Here is a 22,508-nt window from a genome sequence, read left to right on the forward strand (position 1 = left end):
TCCGCTGTCAGTTCCATCCATGTCCTCACACACACACCTCAGCCACTGAAGGACTTTTCTCTAACGTTCAGCAGCTTTGGGTTCATGACTGCAGCCTGGAGTCGAACCTCCAACCAGCAGAGCTGCTCTGAGCTACACCTGTCAGCACGAGGATCACACAGCGTCCCGGTTTCCATTTTCAGTTCTTGTACCAGAACATTTTTAACTGATAGGCGAAAATTTCAAATGTTTGGCTCCAACCATCGACGTGTATGAAGGAGAGTTTGGGTTTAGTCTGGACATCTCGTTAAAATCTGATGGCATTATGAACAAAGCACCATCAGACTGTCGCGTGCAGTAACATCTGGAAAGAGTCTGATCGTCAGTTCAGTTTTTTCTTTTGCACTGCAGTCCATCATCAGCCCCCCAGAGCCCAAACCTCAGCGTGACTGAAGCAGTGTGGCGCCATCGACAGACGGCTGAAAGCTAAAGAAAAGCTTTGAATGTCCTTTAAGGCTGGAGAGCTGCTCCTGAAAGAAAGCTGCCTCAGAGTTCAGGCTGCGGACTTCTTGAGAAGTCTCTCTACTCCGTTTTTGTCTCATATGCTGTGGCTTCACGTATGTTTGCAGATGCTTCAGTAAACGGCTCCTTCCATTTCCCAGGCAAAGAAATGTGGCGTGGGCCGAGACCTTCGCCTAAGGTGTGGCTGCATGTGCAAGGAAACTTTAAAAGTTTGTTTCGTCAGATTTGGTCGATGATTCTGTACATGCCAGATTCAGATGTTAAAGTTATTGATCTCTAATCATTCAGATTGACACTTCAGTGTCATCACCCAGATATCCATAGATTCATGGCAAAACGTGCTTCTACAGGGACTGTGGTCCTTCAAGATGCAGAAAAGAGTACCAACTCTACGTCCTCTGCTGTACTTTTACTCAACACTGAAGTATGTCTATCAGACGACAAATAAAACTTTAGGAATCTGATAGAAACCCTCCTATCCCACAAAAATACTACACTACAGCGTTAAAGAACACAATGCAATGTAGTGTAAGTATGAACTGAATAAGATCAGATGTTTTCTACAATAACTAGACTGGAATTTGTTTTTTTTACATAACATTTGCCTCCTAAAACTGTCATTTAAACACTTGTGACAAAAAAGCCGTGGACGGTCTTTGATTCACACACCTTTCCTTGATATATTCTTTATTGCTTTCTCTTATTGGGTTGAATACAGAACAGGTTTACATCTCTTGACTTTGTGAAACACTGTCATGTTTGAGAGGACAGACGAGGGAAACCACCACAGAGGAAAAGAAATCAACGTTTTTCAGACGATTGTGTCTTAATGCTTTCTGATTGAGGTCCAGCATTTGTGCGAGTGTGTTTAGAAATCTCCTCTCTGACGTTCCCTTTGACCTCTGACCGGGACGCAACATTACACAGGAGGGCGAAACCGAACCAGAGGAGGACTTCAACCAAATATCTGTGTGTGGAAGGAGGGGGGGGGGGTCTGTCTTTTAATCCAACCACACATTTGTTTTTGACGAGTTCACAGTCAAGTGCTAAATGTAGTGATTGACAGTTCTGACTCATTAAAAAGAAAAAAAAAAGAGAGACAACGTAATCAGGACAAGTTGCAACTCAGGAAATAAGAACATGAAGCATTTTGAATATGGATTCGTGAAAGACCCTGAGAGCGAGGTTATATATAATTTCATATATGTGTGTGTGTGTGTGTGTGTGTGTGTGTGATGAGAAAAGAGAAATCATCCATAATTGAACAAATTAGATTAACATGCAAAAAAAACAAAAACCTAACCTAAAAGTCACCCTTTAACTGAACACAATGGATTTTCACAGTTTTATACGCATTTATATATCATAGAGAAAAAAATAAGAAACAAAAACTAACAACACAATAAAACCAATAGACCCAAACAATCTGTTCTCAACTCATATACAGGAGATCTACATAAAGCTTTTTGGATTCAGAGGGATTCTTATTGCTAGTCCGATTCGCACCCCGGCCCGCTGCACCTATGGTGAGCCGGTTAGTCCACGACACAAACCATCAGTTTCTCAAAACAGTTCTGCAGCATAAATGTGATACTCTTAATACATGGCTTCTTCTCAAGTCATTGTAGAAACTAAACACACACACACACTCACCTGGGCTCCAAATAAATACATTTAAAAACAGTCCACGTGCATTCGAATGGAAGTCCAGTATTCATATGGCCGTGCGCACACACACACACACGTAATCCAGAGGGAGCACAGAGGGAGCTAACAAAACAGGAAACAGTTCAGAGAGAAAGGGAGGATTTCCTCCCGGCCACGAAACTTATTAACTCAACTGTGATTAACATCATGGTTAACTTTACTCGCTTTGACTAGAGTGGCAAAGTTGCAAAAAAAAAAAAAAAAAAAAAAAAAAAAAATCACCAATCTATCTTAGGAACAAATTCATTTAAAAAACATTACTGAAGTAAATCTATGGAAATGCTGATACATTCTATTAAACTCTGAGGAAATGCTTCAATTATGGAAAATTTTAAGCCGCTGACAAACTATTTAGACGACGCTATCTTTATTTTTAAAAAAAAAAAAAAAGACCGGGTGTTAGCATTTTAGCTAACTTTTAGCTAGTTTCTTCCATAATCTGCTCCATAGTTTGTTTGTTTTTTAAATTTATTAAACATGATTCAAATGCGTTAATCAATCGATGCTGACTAAGCTAAAAATAAACAAGCTAGTAAGCTAGCTAGCATGATGGATTATTGTTAGCCACTAGCCTACAAGCTTTAATAATTTTTTTCAATTTTGAGCAACAACATAACTGCTAAGGCACTAAAACAGGAGGAAAAGCCAAACAAACGCTTTTGATCATCTTCGTATTTTCCAAATCAAAATGATCTAAATGATCTAAATGTATAAATTTTAGTTGTAGTTTTCACAGCTTTAGATGAGATGTTAGCTGCTGAAAATAACGGAGGAATGAATGCTGTATTGGGACTCGCTCTGCTTTGAAAGAAACTAATATTTAATTTTTATTCATTAAAAGCTCAAAAAGGGAAATTCTACATTTTTATCGTACTTTAGCTTTCTAAATTTCATTAAACGTTTGTGAGGCCCAAATGATTTGATGTATTGACAAAAATATAAACATTACAGAATGGAGGAAACTGACTCCCTTTCTCTCTTGATTGTGTTACGACAGTCCATGCTAATATTACTAATAGTATTAATAGTAGTAGTAGTTTTGGAAGTTGTTAGTGCCACTTAACGGCAGCTACAAGTCAGCTCAGTTGTGGTTGTTCAATATATCTCGAGTAAATGGCTGACTGCTGCTGGCCTACAGTTCCGTTATGAGCCGCTGAGGTTTGATTTGCTTATGAGGTTGCTTGATATTTAAAAAAAAAAAAAAAAAGAATCTGTACAAGATTATTAAGTATTATCAATCTTTACATGAAAAAGAAAACATATACATGCTATCAGGATCAATAGCCCTGATGTTATGGGTTCGTTTGGATAGGCTGGTCCAGGGGTGACGTTAGCCCTTTTATTTGTGTGTGTTTGTGCAGCGGGTAATACAGTTCGGGAACACAAAATAGTGTCGTGATTTCACCCCCACTCCAACCGACCCATCCGCCCATCCCTCTCACCCCTTCATTTAGCTCCTCTTTCAACGTACAGCTAAAGGGATCATTTTGAAAATGAACTGATTGTCTATAATGCCAAATTCTTAACCACAAATCCACCTTAGGGCTGGGCGATAAAACAGCAACAGAGGTTATCACAGTATGAACTCAATAAAAATTTAACAAAAGCTCAATAATGGTTTTGCGAATGCTGGAAGGGCAAAGATATCCTCAGAAAGGTAACTCTGCTTCAGTAGTTTGGAAATGACATTTGGCAATTTATAATCTGGAGAATGAACAGATCAGCTAACATCAGGCATTATTTTTTCTTCAAATAGCAGAAAGTAATTACAGTCCCAAACTAGTGTTGTTAGTAGACGCAGACCCTCAATTCCATACGACTTATCCAGCAGCAAACGTCAACATTTTCAAGCACCGGGCCTTTAAACTTCAAATAAATAATGCACTGATTTATATTAAAGTAACTATGTATGGAAGCTTGTTTCCTTCAGGAAAAAATAATAATAATAAAATAATAAAACAAAAGTAATCGCCAGGTAAAAGGTGTGTCAAAATTTTAACAGTTCAGTTTAGATATTTCAAAAATTGAATAGTACTATTGAGTATCTTGATTTTTAAGGTTACTGCTCAGTAAAAGCAGAGATATCAAGACATGAAATTTTGAGTTGGTAAGTTTAACTTTCAAGTTACTTTTCAGGATCTTGAAATTTCACGATACATAACTTGAAACGTCGACCTATGGAAAACAAATACAACAAGCTTTCACAATAACAACTATCAACTGATATTTATTTATTTGTTTTTTAAATTGTGCTCAGATTCTTAGCCTCATCGCCCAGCCCTAACCAACTCTCACTACATAGTTTCCAAAACACAAGCAAAGTACATGTCAAATAGAAACTGAACGTTTTCAGTTGTTCTCTTTGTATCAGCACAGATGAACACAAAAGAGGTACAAGTCCTCATGTACTTTCAGAAGAAAAGGTGGGGGTAAAATGGGACAAGCCGTGCTAAACAAGTCCAGGGCCAACTCAAGAAACACGGATAATACTGTAAGAGGACTAGCTAGGCTGACACTTAGCTAGAAATCCTGCTAACTAGCTTAGTCATGTTTGGTCTTATCTAATCCGGTCAGTTAATATTAGTTAAGATATGTTTTTACCCAGTAGGTAGGTGATGTCCCAGGATCCAATTAGCAAAACCCAACCTTGTAATCAGAGCTAGCTAGAGCTAACTAACCAAACCAAAACATTAACAGAGTAAACACAAGTCTGGGCAGGCTGGTTAATTCTAGCTAGCCTGTAGCATTTTTAGCCTGTGGGCGATATGTTGGAACCCAATAAGAAAACCTAAGCTTATATTAGAGATAAGAAGGGCCAACTAACCATACCAAGTTATTTAACCAAGTTAATCCGTTGCTAGCTTTGTTATAGTCAGTTATTGCCATCTAATACTACCTTTTTACTATTTTGATATCTTAGGGTTTTTATCATCTTGCCTGCTCTGGTCAGTTTTTCCAAACTAACTCTAACATTTTCTAATGTCTAATTGCTCCCGAAGAAAAGCTGATGCCAATGTAGGTAAAATACCGCTAGCTAGCATCATACCGGTTTTTAACCGTGGTATTAACAAATTCCTTGCCATTTCTATGTTCTACTAAATTAGCTTCTATTTGGGTTAGTGTGCATGCCGTGTTTGAAGCTACACTAATGAGTTAGCCCTGGCTTGCTTTGATTTGGCCCACAGTAGAAACCTGGCCTGCAGAGCATTAGCCCAGCTTAGGAAGACATAGGATTTAAAGGGTTGCCTACAGAGCTGCTCGTCGGTTGCTTTAATGGTTGCAGTTAAAAAGCAGAAGTTGAGGTAAACTGAACCTAAGTCAGGTATTAGCGGCGTTACACATTAGCACGCTGGAGGCCCTGTAATAAACCCTATAAGAATACTAGGGGGTGACGATGAGAGACAGGTGGGAGTCACGCACACTCACACTCACACCCATACACAAACACAAAACCTTTTGATTTGTTCAGTTACATATATATAAAAAAAATCCACGAAAATGAATTCCCATCCCTACACCTAAATGTCACTGGTAATCGCACACATGCAGAAAAACAGAAAATACTCGAGCATCACGTGCCTCATGTTTAACTCTCTGTACACACATGGAATCAACTGAGAATGATTATGAGTGAGAAATTATGAGCACACACACAGGCCGACTCACAGGGTGGCTTCAGGGATCAATAGTGTGATGGGTTTAAAAAAAAACAAAACAGGAAGAAGAAACACGGAGAACACAAACACTATTTTCTGCCCTTTCAAGAGTTCCTCTTCACACAGAAATGCGACTTTGAGAAGTTCGTGAATGTTTTCTTGTGTTTTGCCGAGCCGGCCAAGAGTCGGAACAACGGCGAGGCGTTTTCCAGTTACAAAAACAAAACAGAAAAAAAGCTACCTCGGTCACACGGTGGCAGGCGGCCGCCAGTTGACGGTGGTGGTCTTTGTGGTGAATCTGGGCCGCTTCGGCAGCCGTGCAGCTGTCGCCTCGCTCTTCAGTTTTATCCAAAACATATCAAAAATATCGACTGGTCAAACCGGACAAGCGGTTGGTGAATTTCTAATTTAGGAAATCCGAAACGTTGTGAAAGCATATTGTTCAGACACGTGTGTCGCGACGTCCAGCTCTTAATTTAAATACCGAAGAAGAATGGCAGATGCCATGTCTCAGTCTCTGTCTGTCTCTTGGCGTCTCCAAAGTTGATCATTTCTCTAAGAAAAATCTAGAACAATAATAAATCGTAACTTTATTCTTTTTATTGCTGAAATATAGATTCCCCCGCACAAAAAAATCTTATGTAAATCATTGTCATCATAAAAAGCTATAAAAATTAGATCCATTCTCCGTAATAATGCAGATAAAGATATAGCAAAAACATCTTTTAGGACTAGTAGTAAGGCACTTCAAGAAAACGAGGATTTCGTCTCTCTATCAAAAAGGGTTTCAGGGCTGGTTTTTGCATCGTCATCAAAGGTGTAGCGTCTCTCCGACCGTATGGCACTGCGGTGTTGTGGTTAGGGGTTCGCCCTCACTCCACGCCCACCAGAGGAGGCTCTCCGTTGGGCAGGATGTGTTCCAGAGGGGGCTTGGCGTGGATCTCCAGCAGCCCCTGGATAAAGCCCTGGGTGGGGGTGGCTGCTGCCGCTTCCCCTGGCGGGCAGTTGGTGGAGGAGTGAGAGGGGTCTTTGGAGGCGTTTGGGTCAGATGTCAATTCGGCGCTAGTAGTTGTCTTTGTGTCAGTAGCTTGGCGGCTGGGAGTCGAGTCGACGGCGGTCGCAGGATCCGAGTCCCCACCGGACTCTGTTGGTTTCGAAGGGCTCTGTTCCTCCCCCTCGTCTATCACGTCCTCCTCCTCCAGCTCCTTCATCCCGGCTGCGGCGCTCCCGCACTCACTCTCGTTCTCTGAGGGCGGGCAGGTGGAGGTCGGGGTCGGGGTGCAGGAGTCACCGTCCTCGCTGCCGGCGTCGTCGTTGGCGCCAGAGGAGCCGTCAGCACCGCGGGGTTTCAGGTGGATCCTTTGGTGCCGGACCAGGCTGTGCTTCAGGGTGAAGGTCCTCTCACAGGTCTGACACTGATAAGGACGCTCACCTGGAGGCAGGACGAGCGAGGAGTCAGAGCGAGGAAGACAGTACAGGTAACAACAACAAAGACAGTCATAAATGTATAACCACAAAAAGACCACAACATTCACAGCCACAGGTGACCTGTGTGACCTCAGGTGTGTCGTACCTGTGTGTGACCTCAGGTGTGTGACCTCAGGTGTGTCGTACCTGTGTGTGACCTCAGGTGTGTGACCTCAGGTGTGTCGTACCTGTGTGTGACCTCAGGTGTGTGACCTCAGGTGTGTGACCTCAGGTGTGTCGTACCTGTGTGTGACCTCAGGTGTGTGACCTCAGGTGTGTGACCTCAGGTGTGTCGTACCTGTGTGTGACCTCAGGTGTGTGACCTCAGGTGTGTGACCTCAGGTGTGTGACCTCAGGTGTGTCGTACCTGCGTGTGACCTCAGGTGTGTTGTACCTGTGTGTGACCTCAGGTGTGTTGTACCTGTGTGTGACCTCAGGTGTGTGACCTCAGGTGTGTGACCTCAGCTGTGTCGTACCTGTGTGTGACCTCAGGTGTGTTGTACCTGTGTGTGACCTCAGGTGTGTGACCTCAGGTGTGTGACCTCAGGTGTGTCGTACCTGTGTGTGACCTCAGGTGTGTGACCTCAGGTGTGTCGTACCTGCGTGTGACCTCAGGTGTGTTGTACCTGCGTGTGACCTCAGGTGTGTGACCTCAGGTGTGTCGTACCTGTGTGTGACCTCAGGTGTGTTGTACCTGTGTGTGACCTCAGGTGTGTGACCTCAGGTGTGTCGTACCTGTGTGTGACCTCAGGTGTGTGACCTCAGGTGTGTGACCTCAGGTGTGTCGTACCTGTGTGTGACCTCAGGTGTGTGACCTCAGGTGTGTCGTACCTGCGTGTGACCTCAGGTGTGTTGTACCTGCGTGTGACCTCAGGTGTGTTGTACCTGCGTGTGACCTCAGGTGTGTGACCTCAGGTGTGTCGTACCTGTGTGTGACCTCAGGTGTGTCGTACCTGTGTGTGACCTCAGGTGTGTGACCTCAGGTGTGTCGTACCTGTGTGTGACCTCAGGTGTGTGACCTCAGGTGTGTCGTACCTGTGTGTGACCTCAGGTGTGTGACCTCAGGTGTGTCGTACCTGTGTGTGACCTCAGGTGTGTGACCTCAGGTGTGTTGTACCTGTGTGTGACCTCAGGTGTGTGACCTCAGGTGTGTCGTACCTGTGTGTGACCTCATGTGCCGGGTCAGGTCCTGCAGAGACCAGAACCTCTTGGAGCACACGTTGCAGATCTTCTTCCTCTTGTCCACGCGTCCTCCGGATGACTCGCCGCCCTCCAGGCTCTTTGGTTCTGATGCCTCTTCGTCGCTCCTCTCCTCCTTCTCCTTCTCCTCTTCCTCCGACTCGCCACTGTCGCCTCCTTCACTGTCGCCTCCCTTTGCTCCTTCCTCTGTCTCCATCTCTGTCTCCTTCTCCTCATCGCCGGGTTTGCTCTCCGGCGCCGCCTCTTCCTCCTCCTCCTTTGCCGGAGTGGCTTCCTCCGCTGTTGGTAGAGGTGGAGTCGGCGTATCCTCTGAGAGGTGTGCCCTCTCGTGGCGAGCGAGCGTGGTGGCGTAGCGGAAACTCTTCTTGCACACTCGGCAGACATGTTTGTAGTCCGGCTGCTGTTTTGCAGCGAGGCTGTAGGACGAGGAAGACGAGGAGGAAGCGGGCGTGTCCTTCTCCTCTTCTGGGCTCTCGGGCGCTACTTGGGGAGTGGAGGTAGCGGGTCCACATGAAGATGAAGATGAAGATGAAGAGGAGGAGGAGCAGGAGGGCTGAGAGGACTGCTCCTCCTGGGCGGAGCCTGAAGATGACGTGTTGAGTTTGAAGTCGATGAGCTTCTTGCCAAAGTTCAGGTCCAGACTCTTGTTGCTGTGGCAGTCGTCATCGTCGGTGCTCTCCACCTGGAGGAGGGTTTTAACATTTATGACATCATCACATGACATGTGAGGCGTCTTTTTTTTTTATTGACCTTTTTTGAAAAGAACAGGCTGCTGAAGGTGCTGCAGCACCCTCTGGTGGACGGTTGAAGGTTTGAATGACCACAAAAACAAAATTAAATATAGCGTCGATCTTACATCCTGTGAGCCGAATGTGTGTGTAATCTGCAGTTTACGTATATTTTACTCCATAATTTTGCTTTACAGAGAAATACTGTTTGTATCTCAGTGCTGGGCTTTTTAAAGACCTGTTCCCACAGCTATGTTACCTTGCTGCTGTTTGGAGGCTGTTTGCCCTGTGCTGCTCGGGTCTCCTGCGCCCCCTGCTGGTCCGGCTGCTGTGTGGTTTCCGTCTCCTGCTGCTCGGCAGGTCCGGGAGTCGGGCTGAAACCTGCAGCACAAAAACAGCTTCAGGCGATGATTTAAAGGGTGCCTAACATCTTCAGACATCAGCAGACTCCAGGAACAGGGCAGTTCTGCAGTTTGACTCTGGCACTAAGGTGAAGCCCTGGATTACTTCAGCTCCACTTCCTGCCACATGACACCAAATCTTTCCTTCACGACTCGTTATTAAAATGTTACCTTGGCTTGGTTTGTGGGTGGGGCTTTCATGGTTGCCTTCACAGTGGGTGGTGCTATCAGCGGTGGGGGCGGGGCCTGAGTCTGTAGATGAAGCGGTATTGCTGAGGTTTTGTGCTTCTGGTGCCATCTGCTCCGTCTCTGATTGGCTCTCTGTGGGAGACAGTCAACAATCAGTGCTCTGAACTCATCTTGCGTTGGTTGCCGCGGGAGACGCGTCTGTGGATGTAACGGTGATAAAAACTGGTTGTTCTCTGACCGGCGCTCTCATGCGAGCCTTCGTCGCCGCCTTTCTTCACGAGGGCGCCGTTGCGTCGCAGCGTCCTGTGGGTCACGCCGTGCTTCCTCAGCAGGTGGCGCTCACAGTTGGATTTGGTGGAGAAGAAGGCGTCGCAGCGCGGACACGGGAATGGCTTCTGACCTGGGTGAAGACCAAACGAGAACCAGGTTTCCATGGAGTCAGGCACTGGGGCGGTGCTCAACACCAGTTTCGTGTGTGTGTGTCGTGGTCATTACCAGTGTGTGTCAGCATGTGTCTCTGCAGCGAGCTCGCCCACGGGAACACTCGGGGGCAGAAGGGGCAGGTCAGCTTCTGGACAGAGTTGGAGTAAGCGTTCTTCTTTCCTTTGGGCTGATTCACTGCCGCCGGCTTCGCCTCCTCCTTAGCTCCGCCCTCCTTCTCCTCCCCTCCTGTTGCTTTGTCACCATCTGCTCACAGAAAGAGTTTGAATTAAATCAAGGGAAAAATTCAACCTGCTAACAGATACGTTTATTATCGATGACTAAAACAAATGAACATTTAAATATTTTTATTTGGGTTCATTTGTAGTTTTTATTTTTTTGACTGTAAGTTTTGGTTGCAGGAGTTTCCTGGACACAGTTTCCTGCCCCCACCTCTCTTTCCTGCCAGGTCAGCAGCGCCTGTCTGCAGGTAGTTGCTGAACTTGTTGGCGTCTGTGTTGGCGAGCATCTTTTCCACGCTGGCAAACTCGCCGCTCGACTCCAGGTCGATGCCGCCGACGGCCTTCTCCTTCAGGCCGAGGCCGGCTGCCTTCTTCCTGGGCCTCCTCCTGTTGGAGAGAAGGTGGAGTCAGCGGGAGCGCTGAACATAGCAGCAATGTGAATAAAGTTATTTGAAATGGCGCCCACAAACCTGGAGGGTCCGTCGGAGGCGTCGTCGCTCTGTCCCTCCAGGCCGGCCGAGGCTGCGGGGGCGTCTGTGGCGGAATCGGCCTGAGAGGAAGCGACGCCGGCAGCGTCGCGCTTCAGCAGGTCTGGGGCGGCGGACACAGAGCTGATGATCTGAGCGATGGAGGCCAGCGGCGGCAGCTCTTTGAGGGTGCCGGAGGGTGAAGAGGTGGCGGGTTTGGGGAGCAGTGGTTTGAGGCGCTGGGCTCGCGCCGCGTTGGGGAGAGAGGTGGGGGAGGAAGTGGAGCCCGGGGGCAGCTGGTAGCAGCCGAGCTGGGGGTGGGGGTGAAGCGGGGAGGGGCCGCTCGCCATCTTCTCGTCCTTGGACAAAGCCTGCTGCTGCTGCTGCTGCTCAACGATGCTGCTGCCGCTCTGCTCCGTCTTTATCTCCCTCAGCTCGCCGCCGCTCGCCGCCTCCCTTCGCTGTCTCTTGCTGGGGATGGACAGGTCGATAGGCTGGTCCAGGTCGGCGCAGTCGAAGGGGGGGGCGACGCTCTCCAGTTTGACCCCAGGTGACCCCGTCTGGCTGCCAGCGCCAGCGCCGCGGCCCTTGGCGGAGAAGTCGAGCGGCTGGTCCAGTTCTGCAGGATACGTGACGTTCGCCAGTTCCTCCACCTTCACGACCGGGATCGGAGGCTGGCTGATGCCGTTCAGCGCCAACGGTGTGGTGCGGGCAGTGGCGAGGGCGGTGGCGGGCAGCAGGGTGGCGATGTGCTCCTCGATCTCGCGCTCTTGCACCTCAGGGTGCTGCTTCAGCAGGTGGTGGATGCAGTTGCGTTTGGCTAGGAAGGCAGCGCCGCAACGTCGGCACTCGAACGGTTTCCTCTGGCAGCCGTTGTGCGTGCGCAGGTGGATCTGCAGCGCCCGGTACGTTTTCAGGTCCTCGCCGCAGAACCGGCACAAGGTCTCGGCTCCGGTGCAGCCCGTCTCTGCGTCCTGGGTGGAGGTGGTGCCTGTAGTGGTGATGGCGGCTGCGATGTTCGCCGTGGTTGTCGAGGTGACGTACTTGATGTTTTTCTCGATGTCCTTCCTCGAGGTCTTGGCGTGCTTCTTCCTGAGGTGGCGCTCGCAGTTGGCCTTGACAGTGAACGGATAATGGCAGACGCGGCAGACGTAGGGGCGCTCTCCGCTGTGCGTGCGCAGGTGACGGATGAGCGTGGCTTTATCAGGAGCTACATAGTCGCAGATGTTGCACTGGTGGGGCAGGATGCCGAGGTGGAAGCGCATGTGTGCCTGCAGCACGCCGGAGAAAGCGAACACCTGGTCGCAGAAACGGCACGGGAACGAGCCCGAGTTGTTGCCGCCTTTGGTTCCTGGCTTTCTTCCGCTAAGTCCCACCTCCTCGTGTACAGCTGTAGTAGCAGCAGGCGGCGAGTCAGACAGGGGGGTGTGGGCCTCATTCATGCACTCCGCGTCCATCTGCCCGCCGTTCCCGGCTGAGGACGAGGAGGGCGTTTTGAAGAGCGAAGGCGTGGGAGGTGGCAGGCTGGGGCTGATGCAGCCCAGTGAGGCCTGCTGGGAGCTCTGCAGCGGCGGAGGAGTCGTCGTTGTGAGGCTGGAGCGAGGGCTGATGGGAGGTTTGGGTTTCAGTGGCGGCATCGCCTTCTGACCCTGAACTTGACCTGCAGGAGGAGAAACAGTCGGTGAGCGTCGGGATAAATCTACTTTCAGAGGCTTGAGTAATAAACCGGCTCCAGCCAGCACCCACCGTTAGCACCGCTGAATCCTGGAGCTTTGGCCAGAGGTGGGAGTCCTATCTGATTTGGTGTGGTAGTCGCCACTTTCAGGATCTGCTGGATATCTGCCAGCTCCATAATCCCAGTACCGCCTGCCTCTCCGGGCTTGACGCCTGACGAAGCGGCGCTGGCTGCGGTTGCGGTCCCGTCAGGTTGCAGGAGGAAGCCGGTGGGGAAGGGCTGCAGGGACAGCAGGCTGAAGGCGTCTCTCTGGGAGAGGCCCTGCAAGGCCGAGCCCGGGGCCTCCAGCAGGGGGATGCTGAGGGCCGTCAGACCGCTCACGCTGAGCCCCAGAGTCAATCCCAGACCTCCAGACAGGTAGCCTGAAGCCGGCTCCTGGGGGAGGCTGGAGGACGGAGGCTCCACGTGTATCACCTTGATGCTGTCCAGGTGGGCCTGATGGATCTCGTCATCCGTGGGACCAGCGTTCACCTGAGGGACACAGAGAGGAAACATGCTGGGTTAAAAGATCACACGCACACTTTTTTAAAAATCAGTCTTTTAAAGACCGCAGAACAAAAAAACAAAAACTTCTTTGTAAAAACATTTGTACTAGTTGGGTTAACATTCGTAAAGTTGACGCACAAGTTCAGCCAGGAAGTCATGGCCCTGCTTTCCCATGCTATTAATCTCAACGCTGACATCATCACTCTCGTCCAATCCTCTTCTCCCATCAGCCTCTGCTTGGCGTGGTTCTGCTCTCTGTTTTTCTCCCTTTAAGACTCTTTTGTGGGACCCACCTCATCCAGAGCTCTATTCAAGCCACCGCCAGCATTTGGACTCCTGTTCTAAATCCCATCACATCCTGTCACCAATCCTGATCTGTCTGCATTTTGTTCTTTGGCACTGAAGTATGCTTATTTCAGTTTGTGCTTTTAATTTGAAAGGTCCACGTGTGTGCCATGTTTTTACTTCCAAACATACCTTAGAAACGTGCTGAAGACCCAGCCCTTCCAGGAAGTTGGACTGCTCTGCAGGCAGGGCTTCTTGGTCTGCGTCCTGCTGGTCGTTCTCAACCTCGTTCTCTGCAGAACCTTCTCCTTCCTCCTTCGCCTTCTCTGCGGTATCCTCCGCGCTGGTGGTGGCGCGTTTGTCGGGGTGAGAGTTGGTTTTATGGAGGTCCAGGGCTGAGCGAAGGGGGAACGCCTTGTCGCAGGACTCACAGACGAACCGGTGGAACTTACTGATGCATCGTCTGAGATTCGTCTCACACCAGACCTGGACGGGAAGAAAAACGGCGTTAAAACTCTGAATCCCGACATTTCGATCCAGGAAGCGATCCACGGGAACACGGTGACGGATGAACACCTGTGCAATGTGAGGAAACTTCTTGCAGGAGAAGTCAATGAAGGCCAAGTCATTGAAGCCGGTGGGGATAGAGGGGTTGCTCTGGATGAAAGGGCGGCCGCTGGGGTCCTGGGGGAGGAGCTTATGAACCCCCGCATTGTGACGCAGCAAACCACGGTGGGTTCGGAAAGAAAGGCAGCAGAGATCACACCTGCAAACACAAACACAGAAGAAAATGCTGCCTGAATGTGAGGCAATAATTCAAGACAGACTTGAATCAGAAAAAACGTCAAACAATCCAAAATATTTGGTCACTGAAAAACAAGAAAGCTCCTCCCACACATGTTAGCAGGAATCTGGTTTTTCTCTGTGAACTTCAAACAATCATCAGATTGACTAACGACTGGAAATATCCTGTTAGTCATCCGCTCGGAGGGTTTAAATAGTGAGTTTGTTTGTTTTAAGAAGATGGAGAGGAGAAGTCCTCGATGTTTGCCCAGAAGAAGGAAAAAATGTTTTCATTGTCCTTCATTTTTGCATTTTGAAAAACCTCTGAACTCCCGCCACCAGGAGGCGACATCTCTCCTTTTTGTTTGTGGGGACCAGCAGGCTGACAAAGAGGAGGTGATGACATCATTTCGTGCCTTCCTGACTCTTGTTTTTCCAGTTTGAAGGCGCTCACTCACGAAGCTCGTGCTAAAGTTTGTGTGAAACTTTGAAGCCAGCAGAGAGGATGTGATCTTTGAGCTGATTCGTGCTCGTCCGTCACCTTTTCACGGAGGACTACAGACACAGCTTGATACGTGGAAATCACACCGCTGGTTATTCAGCAGGTTAAAGACACACACGTGCAGGAAGACAAGTGTGTGTGTGTGTGTGTGTGTGTGTGTGTGTGTGTGTGTGTGTGTGTGTGTGTGTGTGTGTGATAACCCGGTGTTGGTCCGGCTCTCGTTAAGCGCTGAGAGGACAGCTGCCCAGTGTCTGCCGCAGTCACACACTCTTATCACATCGTGTGTGTGTGTGTGTGTGTGTGTGTGTGTGTGTAATCCCCTCAGTTACGCTGTCAGAGGATGGTGGGGGTCTGCACCATATGTGGAGCAGCACTTGTTGAACTCCATCAGTCAGACCTGCACCTCCGCCCTCATCCATCCGAGCGTCTGTGTAACAATCAGCCCACTGGTGAAACATCGATCACTGTGCTGCTGACTGTCATCGTTTTAAGCAAAACAACTCCAGTGTTTCCTGACCCTTCAAAGTAATCACGTAAAAAGTCTTTAGAGGTCTTTATGTTTTTATTACATGAAAACATTGCAGTGCTGAGGTGACGGCGTTCAACAAGCACGAATCATGTTTACGAACTACAGACTGCGTCTCGCTTCGTGTTGTGACAAACCTCCTTTTTTAGAAACTTTAGATGGTTAGTCGTTTCTTCATCGATCGATCGAACAAAGAGACCAAAACCATGGCCTGAAACAGGAAGCTGGAGCAACACGGTGCCTCCTGTGTCTGCGCTTGTGCCTCTACAAGCTCACTTTCATCTGATTGGTCAGCTTGAGGAAGCCTGCTGAGGGGCAGCTGCCACTGCTCGCGTGCTGTGTGAGCATGCCTGAGACGAGGCTGAGAGCGGCCTGAGCGTTCGACCTGACAGCAGTGACTCCCAAATCGAGGGGTGCAGACCCCCAAGTGGGCGGCGGCACTACTGCAGCTACAAACTGATGTTAAACTAATACAGACAAACCGTGTTGTTACTCCTGAACATGATGCAGGAGGCCACGCCTTTGTCACAGACACAGTCTGTAATCACCGACCTGCAGCCGAGGCGGTGATGTGACGGCTGCTCGTCGTCTCGGAGGTTTCACATTCCCTCACGCACTTCAACACCTAAACACCACCTTTTTGTCTTCGTCTGGTTTTAATGTGACCGAACATCCACCCATCATCCTGGGTGAGGTGAATTACGCTCCATCCTCCTCCATCCCTGCAGGGTACTCGATCCTCTTACCGGCTGATTAGGGAGGATTTACAGCTAAATATTCTCCTTCCTCCATAACAAGCTCAGCGCTGCCCGCTCGCCTCCTCCTCTCCCTCATCACAAACATTCTGTGCTTCCTTTCTTGTTTCCTTACAGCTCTCCATCCTTCCTTTAACCTTTCTTTCTGTCTCATATCCATCCTCCTTTCCTTCTCTGCTCCTTTCTTTCCTTTCCTTCCTTTATTCTTCTTTTTCTTCTCTTCATGTCCTGCTTTTATATTTCTTTGTATCCTTCTCCTTTCCTACCTATCTGTCTGTCCATCCTTACGTCCTGTTCTTTCTTCCTCTTTTGAACTTTATTAGTATTTTATAGTTTTCCCCATTTCCTACTTCAGTTCTGCCTTTTCCCATAGTTCCTCATCAGCTTTCCTTCCTTCCTTCACTGCGTCCTTCCCTGTCTTTTAGTGCCACTCTTGGATGTTTCTTCTTCTTTACTTTGCTTTTCATCCTTTTTTCATCTCTTTCTTGTCTCCTCGTGTCCTTCACCTTGCTTTATTTCTTTACATTGATTCCTAATTTTCTCTTTCTTCTTTTCCTCCATGTTAAACTTTGTCGCTGTTGTGTTGCCATAGTGACAGATGTTCCTGGTACATCCTCCTTTTTCACTTCTCTCTCTCTTTTCCCCAGTGTTTCTCTGCCTCCCTCGTCCCCTCTCCCAGCCGACCATCGTCCAGATTCATGAACAAACTCTTAATTTGAAAGGTCGGATAAGTACAGAGTGTCTGAGAGTAAAGTTAAAAAGTAACCAAGTAAATGTACTCGATGAAAGGAAATGAGGATAGGACAAAAGGGGAGGAATCAAGGAGAGAAGCCAGAAGGGCAAAACCATTTTAAAAGAGGAGACAAGAAAAGGAAGTAGGAAGAGAGGGGAAGGAGAGGAAACGAGCAGAGGAAAGGTGAAGAAGAAAGATGGAGGGGTTAAGGCGGTACCTGAGGGCGGTGTCAGGGTGGGTGTCCATGTGCGCGTCCAGATCCAGTCTGGAGCTGCAGGTTTTGAAGCAAATGGGACAGGGCAGAAGCTCCTCCTCCGAGCCGCGGCCCGCCACTGCCTCGTCTGCCGTCGCGTCCTCCGCCACCTCGACACACAACAACTTGTTATCTCCCTTAACCGAACAAACCCCACCCCTTCCTGATGGCCGACGCTCCCGTTGGTGTTTTTACCTTCTTGTGGGGCGGCTCCTCTCCGTTCTCCTCCTCGAGGCCCTGCCTCCTCTTCACGGATGGACGGCGGCGTTTGGTGGGAGAGGGGGGGCTGATGGGGAGCAGGCCGCTGGCTGGGTCCTTCTCGTGAATCTTCATGTGTCTGAAACAAGAAACGAAGGTAGGTGGCGTTTACCTGCATGCCATCAAAAGACCTGCGGAGTCATCGTTAATTTAACGAGGAACGCCGGGAATTCTGGGAAAGCCTGACGAGAGCTGATACCAGTCAGTGGTCTGGGAGTGTGTGGGGATACAGGAGGGGGCGGAGCTACAGCAGCCAGCGAGACAGTGCGTGAAAGTGTGCGTGCGTTTGTAAAGGTCATCAAGGTCACAAGATACAGCAGTGAAGAGGTAAGGAGGAGAGGAAAGGAAATGTGAGCAGGAAAGGAAGTAAGGACAGATGAGAGGAAATAAGGAAAAGGAAATAAAGCAGAAAAAAAAGGAAGAAACAGCAGAAAAAATCTTTAGGAAGGAAAGGAGACGAAAGGAGGTGACATCAGGAGGAGACGAGGAGGTGCTGTGAGGTAATGAGTGTTTAGGACACACAGGCAGGTGTGGGGCTGAGGAGCCCGCATCTATAAATAGGTGTCAGGCAGCGAGCTGGACGCCCATAAGAGGTCCTCACACTCAGTCAGCAGATCTGAGAGCAGCTGACAGGAAGCTGCTCATTAACCTATCAGAGGAGAGGAGAGAGGAGGCGGCCAACCAGAGAGCAAAGTCTGCTCAAACCGCACTGTGGCCCTGCAGCCGGCCAATCAGAGCGCAGGAAACCTGCCCAGTCAGCTGACACACAATCCTTATCACCCAGTGTGTGTGTGTGTGTGTGTGTGTGTGTGTGTGTGTGTGTGTGTGTGTGTGTTGCAAACAGCTGCTGAAGTCCACATATCAACACACACACCAGAAACAGAACAAGGAGAGAAGGAGAGGAAACAAGTAATGAAAGAAGCACCGGGGGAGGAGCAACGGGAGCAAACAAGGAAGGGAAGAAGAGGTGATAACAAGGAATCAAGGAGAAAAGCTAGGAAACAGAAAAGGAGATAAGGAAATGAAACAAGGAAAAAAAAGAGCAAAAACAAGAAAGAAAACAGAAACAGAGGAAACCTGAAAACGAGGAAGGAGGAAACAGGAAAGTAAATAGGAAGAGAGCAAACTCCTCCTCCTCAGGTCGTCTCCCTACAAACTGGAGTGAAGCAGCTTCAGAGACAAAATGGACTCTGTTTCCTCCTCTCTGCTCGTGTGAAGCAGGAAAATCTCTGAGAGGATGCTCCGCTCCTCCTCCTCCTCCGCTCAGTTTGCATTGTAAATCAGCGCCTCATCCGTCTCTCCGCGCTGCTCTTTGTGCTCGCTTTCCCGGGCTCGGAGACTCGACAAACCGGCCCGTCGAGTTTCCGTAAAGGTGGATTTTGTGAGTCATAGAAAACCCCGCGTGCCTGAAGGGAGCACGTGTTTTTGTCTTCTGTTAGACTTCAGGAAACATCGAGTGTGAGCGGTGATGGAGAAACTGGAGCGACAGCTGATTCCTCTCATCGCATTAGTTCAAAACAAAAACACTCAAACAAGAACAAAGTCTGCGCCCGTAAACACTCACACATGACTGCAGCTTTATGCTACAACAAAGCTCTTTCATCCAACTGCTGCCTGTCTGCAGACACGCGCTCCTCCGCCTCAGCTCAGGCGCTTAAAGACATTTCTGCTGCTTTAAAACTCAGAGCAGCTCAAAAACAACGCGAGCACAGGCAGAGCCAGCAAAACTGAAGCAGACATGATGACACAGGGAAAAACGGCTGCGACACCCAGCAGATCTGAGAGCTTCTGTCGGCCTACAGTCATTCCTTCCTGCCCACAGCTCCTCATACCATCGCTGAGAGCGAGGACGCAGAGACAGGCCGACATCTGTCAGGCTCAAAGCAACAGGCTGAACAACAATCCTCCAGCACGCACCGCAGAGCCTCGGCTAACGGCTCAGCGCAGAGCTCCAATTACTCTTCAAAGTCCAAACAACGCGGCTCACATGGAACAAAAGTTGATTCTTTTCAAAGTAAAGTCTGTAAAAACTTACAAAAACTTACTAGGCTGCTTTAAAGGCGCAGCTTTTCAAAATAAAACGCAGTAACAGTGTTCCCATGTAAAACATGTCTAGTTATTGTTATTACAAATCAGCTAATACATGTTCAATGCAGCGTGCCATCCCTGACTTCTCTCTTTCTTGTAAAGTTTCAAAATAAAAGCCCAATCAGGTAAAAATAGCCTCAGCTAGAGGCTAGCTAAAAATAAATCAACAAATATAAGCCTGAAGAACAGGAAGGATGCTTTGGAAAATGTGCGAATGACGATTATTATTAAAAAATAAAAAAGTATCTGAAATACTCCATTTCAAAATAAAATGCACATCGACCTTATAAATATTAGCATCTGCACTTTTACACTTCCTCTTGTAACGTCTGGTTTGGTGTTTGTTCTGATGCAGACTCTGGCTAACGAACGAACACACACACACACACACACACACACACACACACACACACACACACACACACACACAGACCTACGCCCAGTCATTTATTTATCAGTGATGTCCAGCCTTCACCATCAGACCAAACAACCTAACTGTAGCCTGCGTGTGTGTGTGTGTGTGTGTGTGTGTGTGTGTGTGTGTGTGTGTGTGTGTGTGTGTGTGTGTTTATATTGGGGTTGGGTTGTTAAAAGTCATCTTCCAACTTCCTGTGTAACCCCCGCCCCCTCTCCCCCCCACACACACACACACACTAGGAGTTTGGTGGTGTTCTCCCATGACGGTTGGCTGGTGATCATGTTAAACTCCAACTTCCTCCCCCAGAGTTTGTATGGTGTGTGTGTGTGTGTGTGTGTGTGTGTGTGTGTGTGTGTTAAGCAGTGACACTGACATAGATTTTTTAAACTCTTAAAATGTGGGCATATATGAGGTCGATGTAATCCAGATGTTTGCCTCTGCATGTTAACTCGAATGAGGTGCTCGTCTCCGATTGGCTGGCAGGTAGCAGGACGTGTGTGTGCGCTCTGATCACCTGTGCATGTTGCCGTTGGTGGTGAAGGTCTGGCCGCAGACGTTGCATTTGTAGGGCCGCTCGCCGCTGTGGACCAGCATGTGTCTGTCGAGCGACGAGGCCGAGCTCAGGCATTTCCCGCAGATGCTGCAGGAGTGATCCGTCGCTCCGGCGTCGGCGTTGTGCTGCGGGACGTAAGGCACGCTCAGAGTTACCTCGTTTTTATGAGCGGTCACAGAGCAGACGTGTATAATGTTTGACAGTGTGGACGCACCCCTTCAAAATAAGAGTCTCATCACACAATAGTGGTACCCCAGTAAAAAACTAAAGTCCTAAAGAATAAAATAATAATAAAACGCACATGTAGACACCGTGTGACCATTTATTTATATAGCAGCTGCTGTTTTGCGTCTGCTGAACTCACCTTCAAAATAAGAGCCTCCTGGCTGTATAGTAGCCTGATTTTCTAATGTCACTAGACATGTGTTGGATTTAAGTAGAAGTAAAATCCTGCAGTAACCTGGTAACAGACTGTTGGCAGGATATTGGTGAGGCCATCAAAGATCTTAAACATGCTATCCTTTCAAAATAAAATACACATCTAGGAATACACGGGAAGCAGACATACTTTATTCTGAAAAGTTATTATTTGGATTTTACTTATTTGGGCTTGGACACATCAGCCTGACTTTAAGGAAAAGAATGCTTTGTAATATGTTGAACTTTCAAGATAAAAGCCCCAAAAGTTACCTGTTTGAAAAGCATAATGCTATTGAGTAAAATAATGCTTTGAAATATGTTCATAACAGAGGCTGCCCTTTCAAAATAAACTTCTAATCTATACCCTGCGGCAGCAGCTTTGACACACAGAAGGTTTCTCCTGAACATCTTCAGTTATTTCTTTAGCATCACGTCACAGCGGGGTGTGTTTACCTGTCTAATGTGCATGGTCAGCTGGTGCTGCGTTTGACAGTTCTTGTCACACAGTGGACAACAATAAGATGAGCTGTCGTCTTTGGTGTCCTGAAGGAAAGGAAAACAAAGATCAAAGGTCATCCAATCATGAAGCTACAAACTGTCACATGACCCGCGCAGCACTTAGACTCACACCTGACTGGTTTCTTCTTCTTCTGTTATATTTAAAACATGCTACCACAAAAACCAGGCTGAAATAACCAAATCACAGTGATCACCACAGTCAAAACATTACAGCGCGTGGGTCACATGACGGCGCCGGCTGGACCAGGCTTCACCCCGTGGAGCATGTTTGTGGCTTGACAGCTGTGTCCAGATGTGGGCTGAAGTGGCCCAAGTTTGACCCGATGACCTAATGTCAGCCGATGCCTCACATCCAGCTGCAACACCAACCGAGCGGCTGCAGAGCTGCACACACACAAATCTGTCTTTCTATCATCGTGGGGACCCGTGCTAATATAATGATTTAGGGGGACTCATGTTATCGGGATTCATTCACAGACAGACGGCCCTAAAACAAAAGGCCTTGATGACCTCTTTGAAGGTGCATCAAATTGTGAAGACCCGAGGCTAAATGTCCTCACAGTCAGGCCTCGTCTGCTCATCATTCTGGGAGGAAACGTTGAGAAAACAATCTCTACAAATTACTGCGCGCGCACACACACACACACACACACACCCTCCACTCAGAGGCAGCGCTTTCCTTTTCCTGCTGAACCACAGGAAGTTCTGACGCGGCGTGGAATGCCAGCGAGCGTGATGGGAGAGGAGAAACAAACCACAGTGACGAGGCAGAAAAACATGAAAAGGAGGGAAGAGGAGAAGCTGCACGTCCTGCTGTGGGCAGCAAAGGCGGAGGCCGGGCCAAAGCGGCGCGGTCGAGGTGTCGCGTACCTGGTTGCGTCGTGCGTTGCGACCGGGAGGGGCTCGCATGGCTGCCGTGAGGGACTTGCTCGGTGAAGGGCTTCAAACAGAGAAGAAGACAAAACATTTCACACATAAATAAAAAGTTTCAAGAGAAACAAAACAGACTCAACAGCTTGAAGAAGGTGTTTGGTTTGTTCCTGCTTTACAAAATGAGTCCCAGAGGAAAGAATTTGGTGAATTATGTGCAGAATCTGTTTAATAAGCAAGCGGCTTCGTTCTGTTTGGTTTCCATCCTGATGGGGTTTATTCCTCCAGAGGAGGTGGGGCTGTTGTCATGTTTCCTGCTGTGCTTCAGTGATTTTAATCCCGCCCG

At 48.3% G+C, this 22,508-nt stretch overlaps 1 protein-coding gene across 5 annotated transcripts in view; it reads right to left on the reverse strand.

Moving 5' to 3' along the window:
- Positions 1-6,446: 6,446 nt before the first annotated feature.
- The window catches only part of rreb1a (ras responsive element binding protein 1a), a 49,959-nt gene continuing 33,897 nt past the window's right edge, over positions 6,447-22,508 (reverse strand). For all 5 annotated transcript variants that reach the window (XM_026180449.2, XM_080306253.1, XM_026180448.2 and 2 more), the window contains 16 exons: positions 22,163-22,232; positions 21,227-21,316; positions 20,315-20,478; positions 17,232-17,373; positions 17,001-17,146; positions 14,061-14,250; positions 13,677-13,970; positions 12,725-13,184; positions 10,982-12,638; positions 10,723-10,898; positions 10,345-10,536; positions 10,088-10,249; positions 9,832-9,981; positions 9,519-9,640; positions 8,490-9,213; positions 6,447-7,296 (listed from right to left, as the gene is read on the reverse strand). In XM_026180449.2, coding sequence (XP_026036234.2) covers positions 6,737-7,296; positions 8,490-9,213; positions 9,519-9,640; positions 9,832-9,981; positions 10,088-10,249; positions 10,345-10,536; positions 10,723-10,898; positions 10,982-12,638; positions 12,725-13,184; positions 13,677-13,970; positions 14,061-14,250; positions 17,001-17,146; positions 17,232-17,373; positions 20,315-20,478; positions 21,227-21,316; positions 22,163-22,232 — 5,299 coding nt within the window. In that variant the 3' untranslated portion in view covers positions 6,447-6,736. The remainder of the gene's footprint in view (positions 7,297-8,489; positions 9,214-9,518; positions 9,641-9,831; positions 9,982-10,087; positions 10,250-10,344; positions 10,537-10,722; positions 10,899-10,981; positions 12,639-12,724; positions 13,185-13,676; positions 13,971-14,060; positions 14,251-17,000; positions 17,147-17,231; positions 17,374-20,314; positions 20,479-21,226; positions 21,317-22,162; positions 22,233-22,508) is intronic.

Source organism: Astatotilapia calliptera, chromosome 9, assembly GCF_964374335.1.
Source record: "Astatotilapia calliptera chromosome 9, fAstCal68.1, whole genome shotgun sequence".
Classification (NCBI taxonomy): Eukaryota; Metazoa; Chordata; class Actinopteri; order Cichliformes; family Cichlidae; genus Astatotilapia; species Astatotilapia calliptera.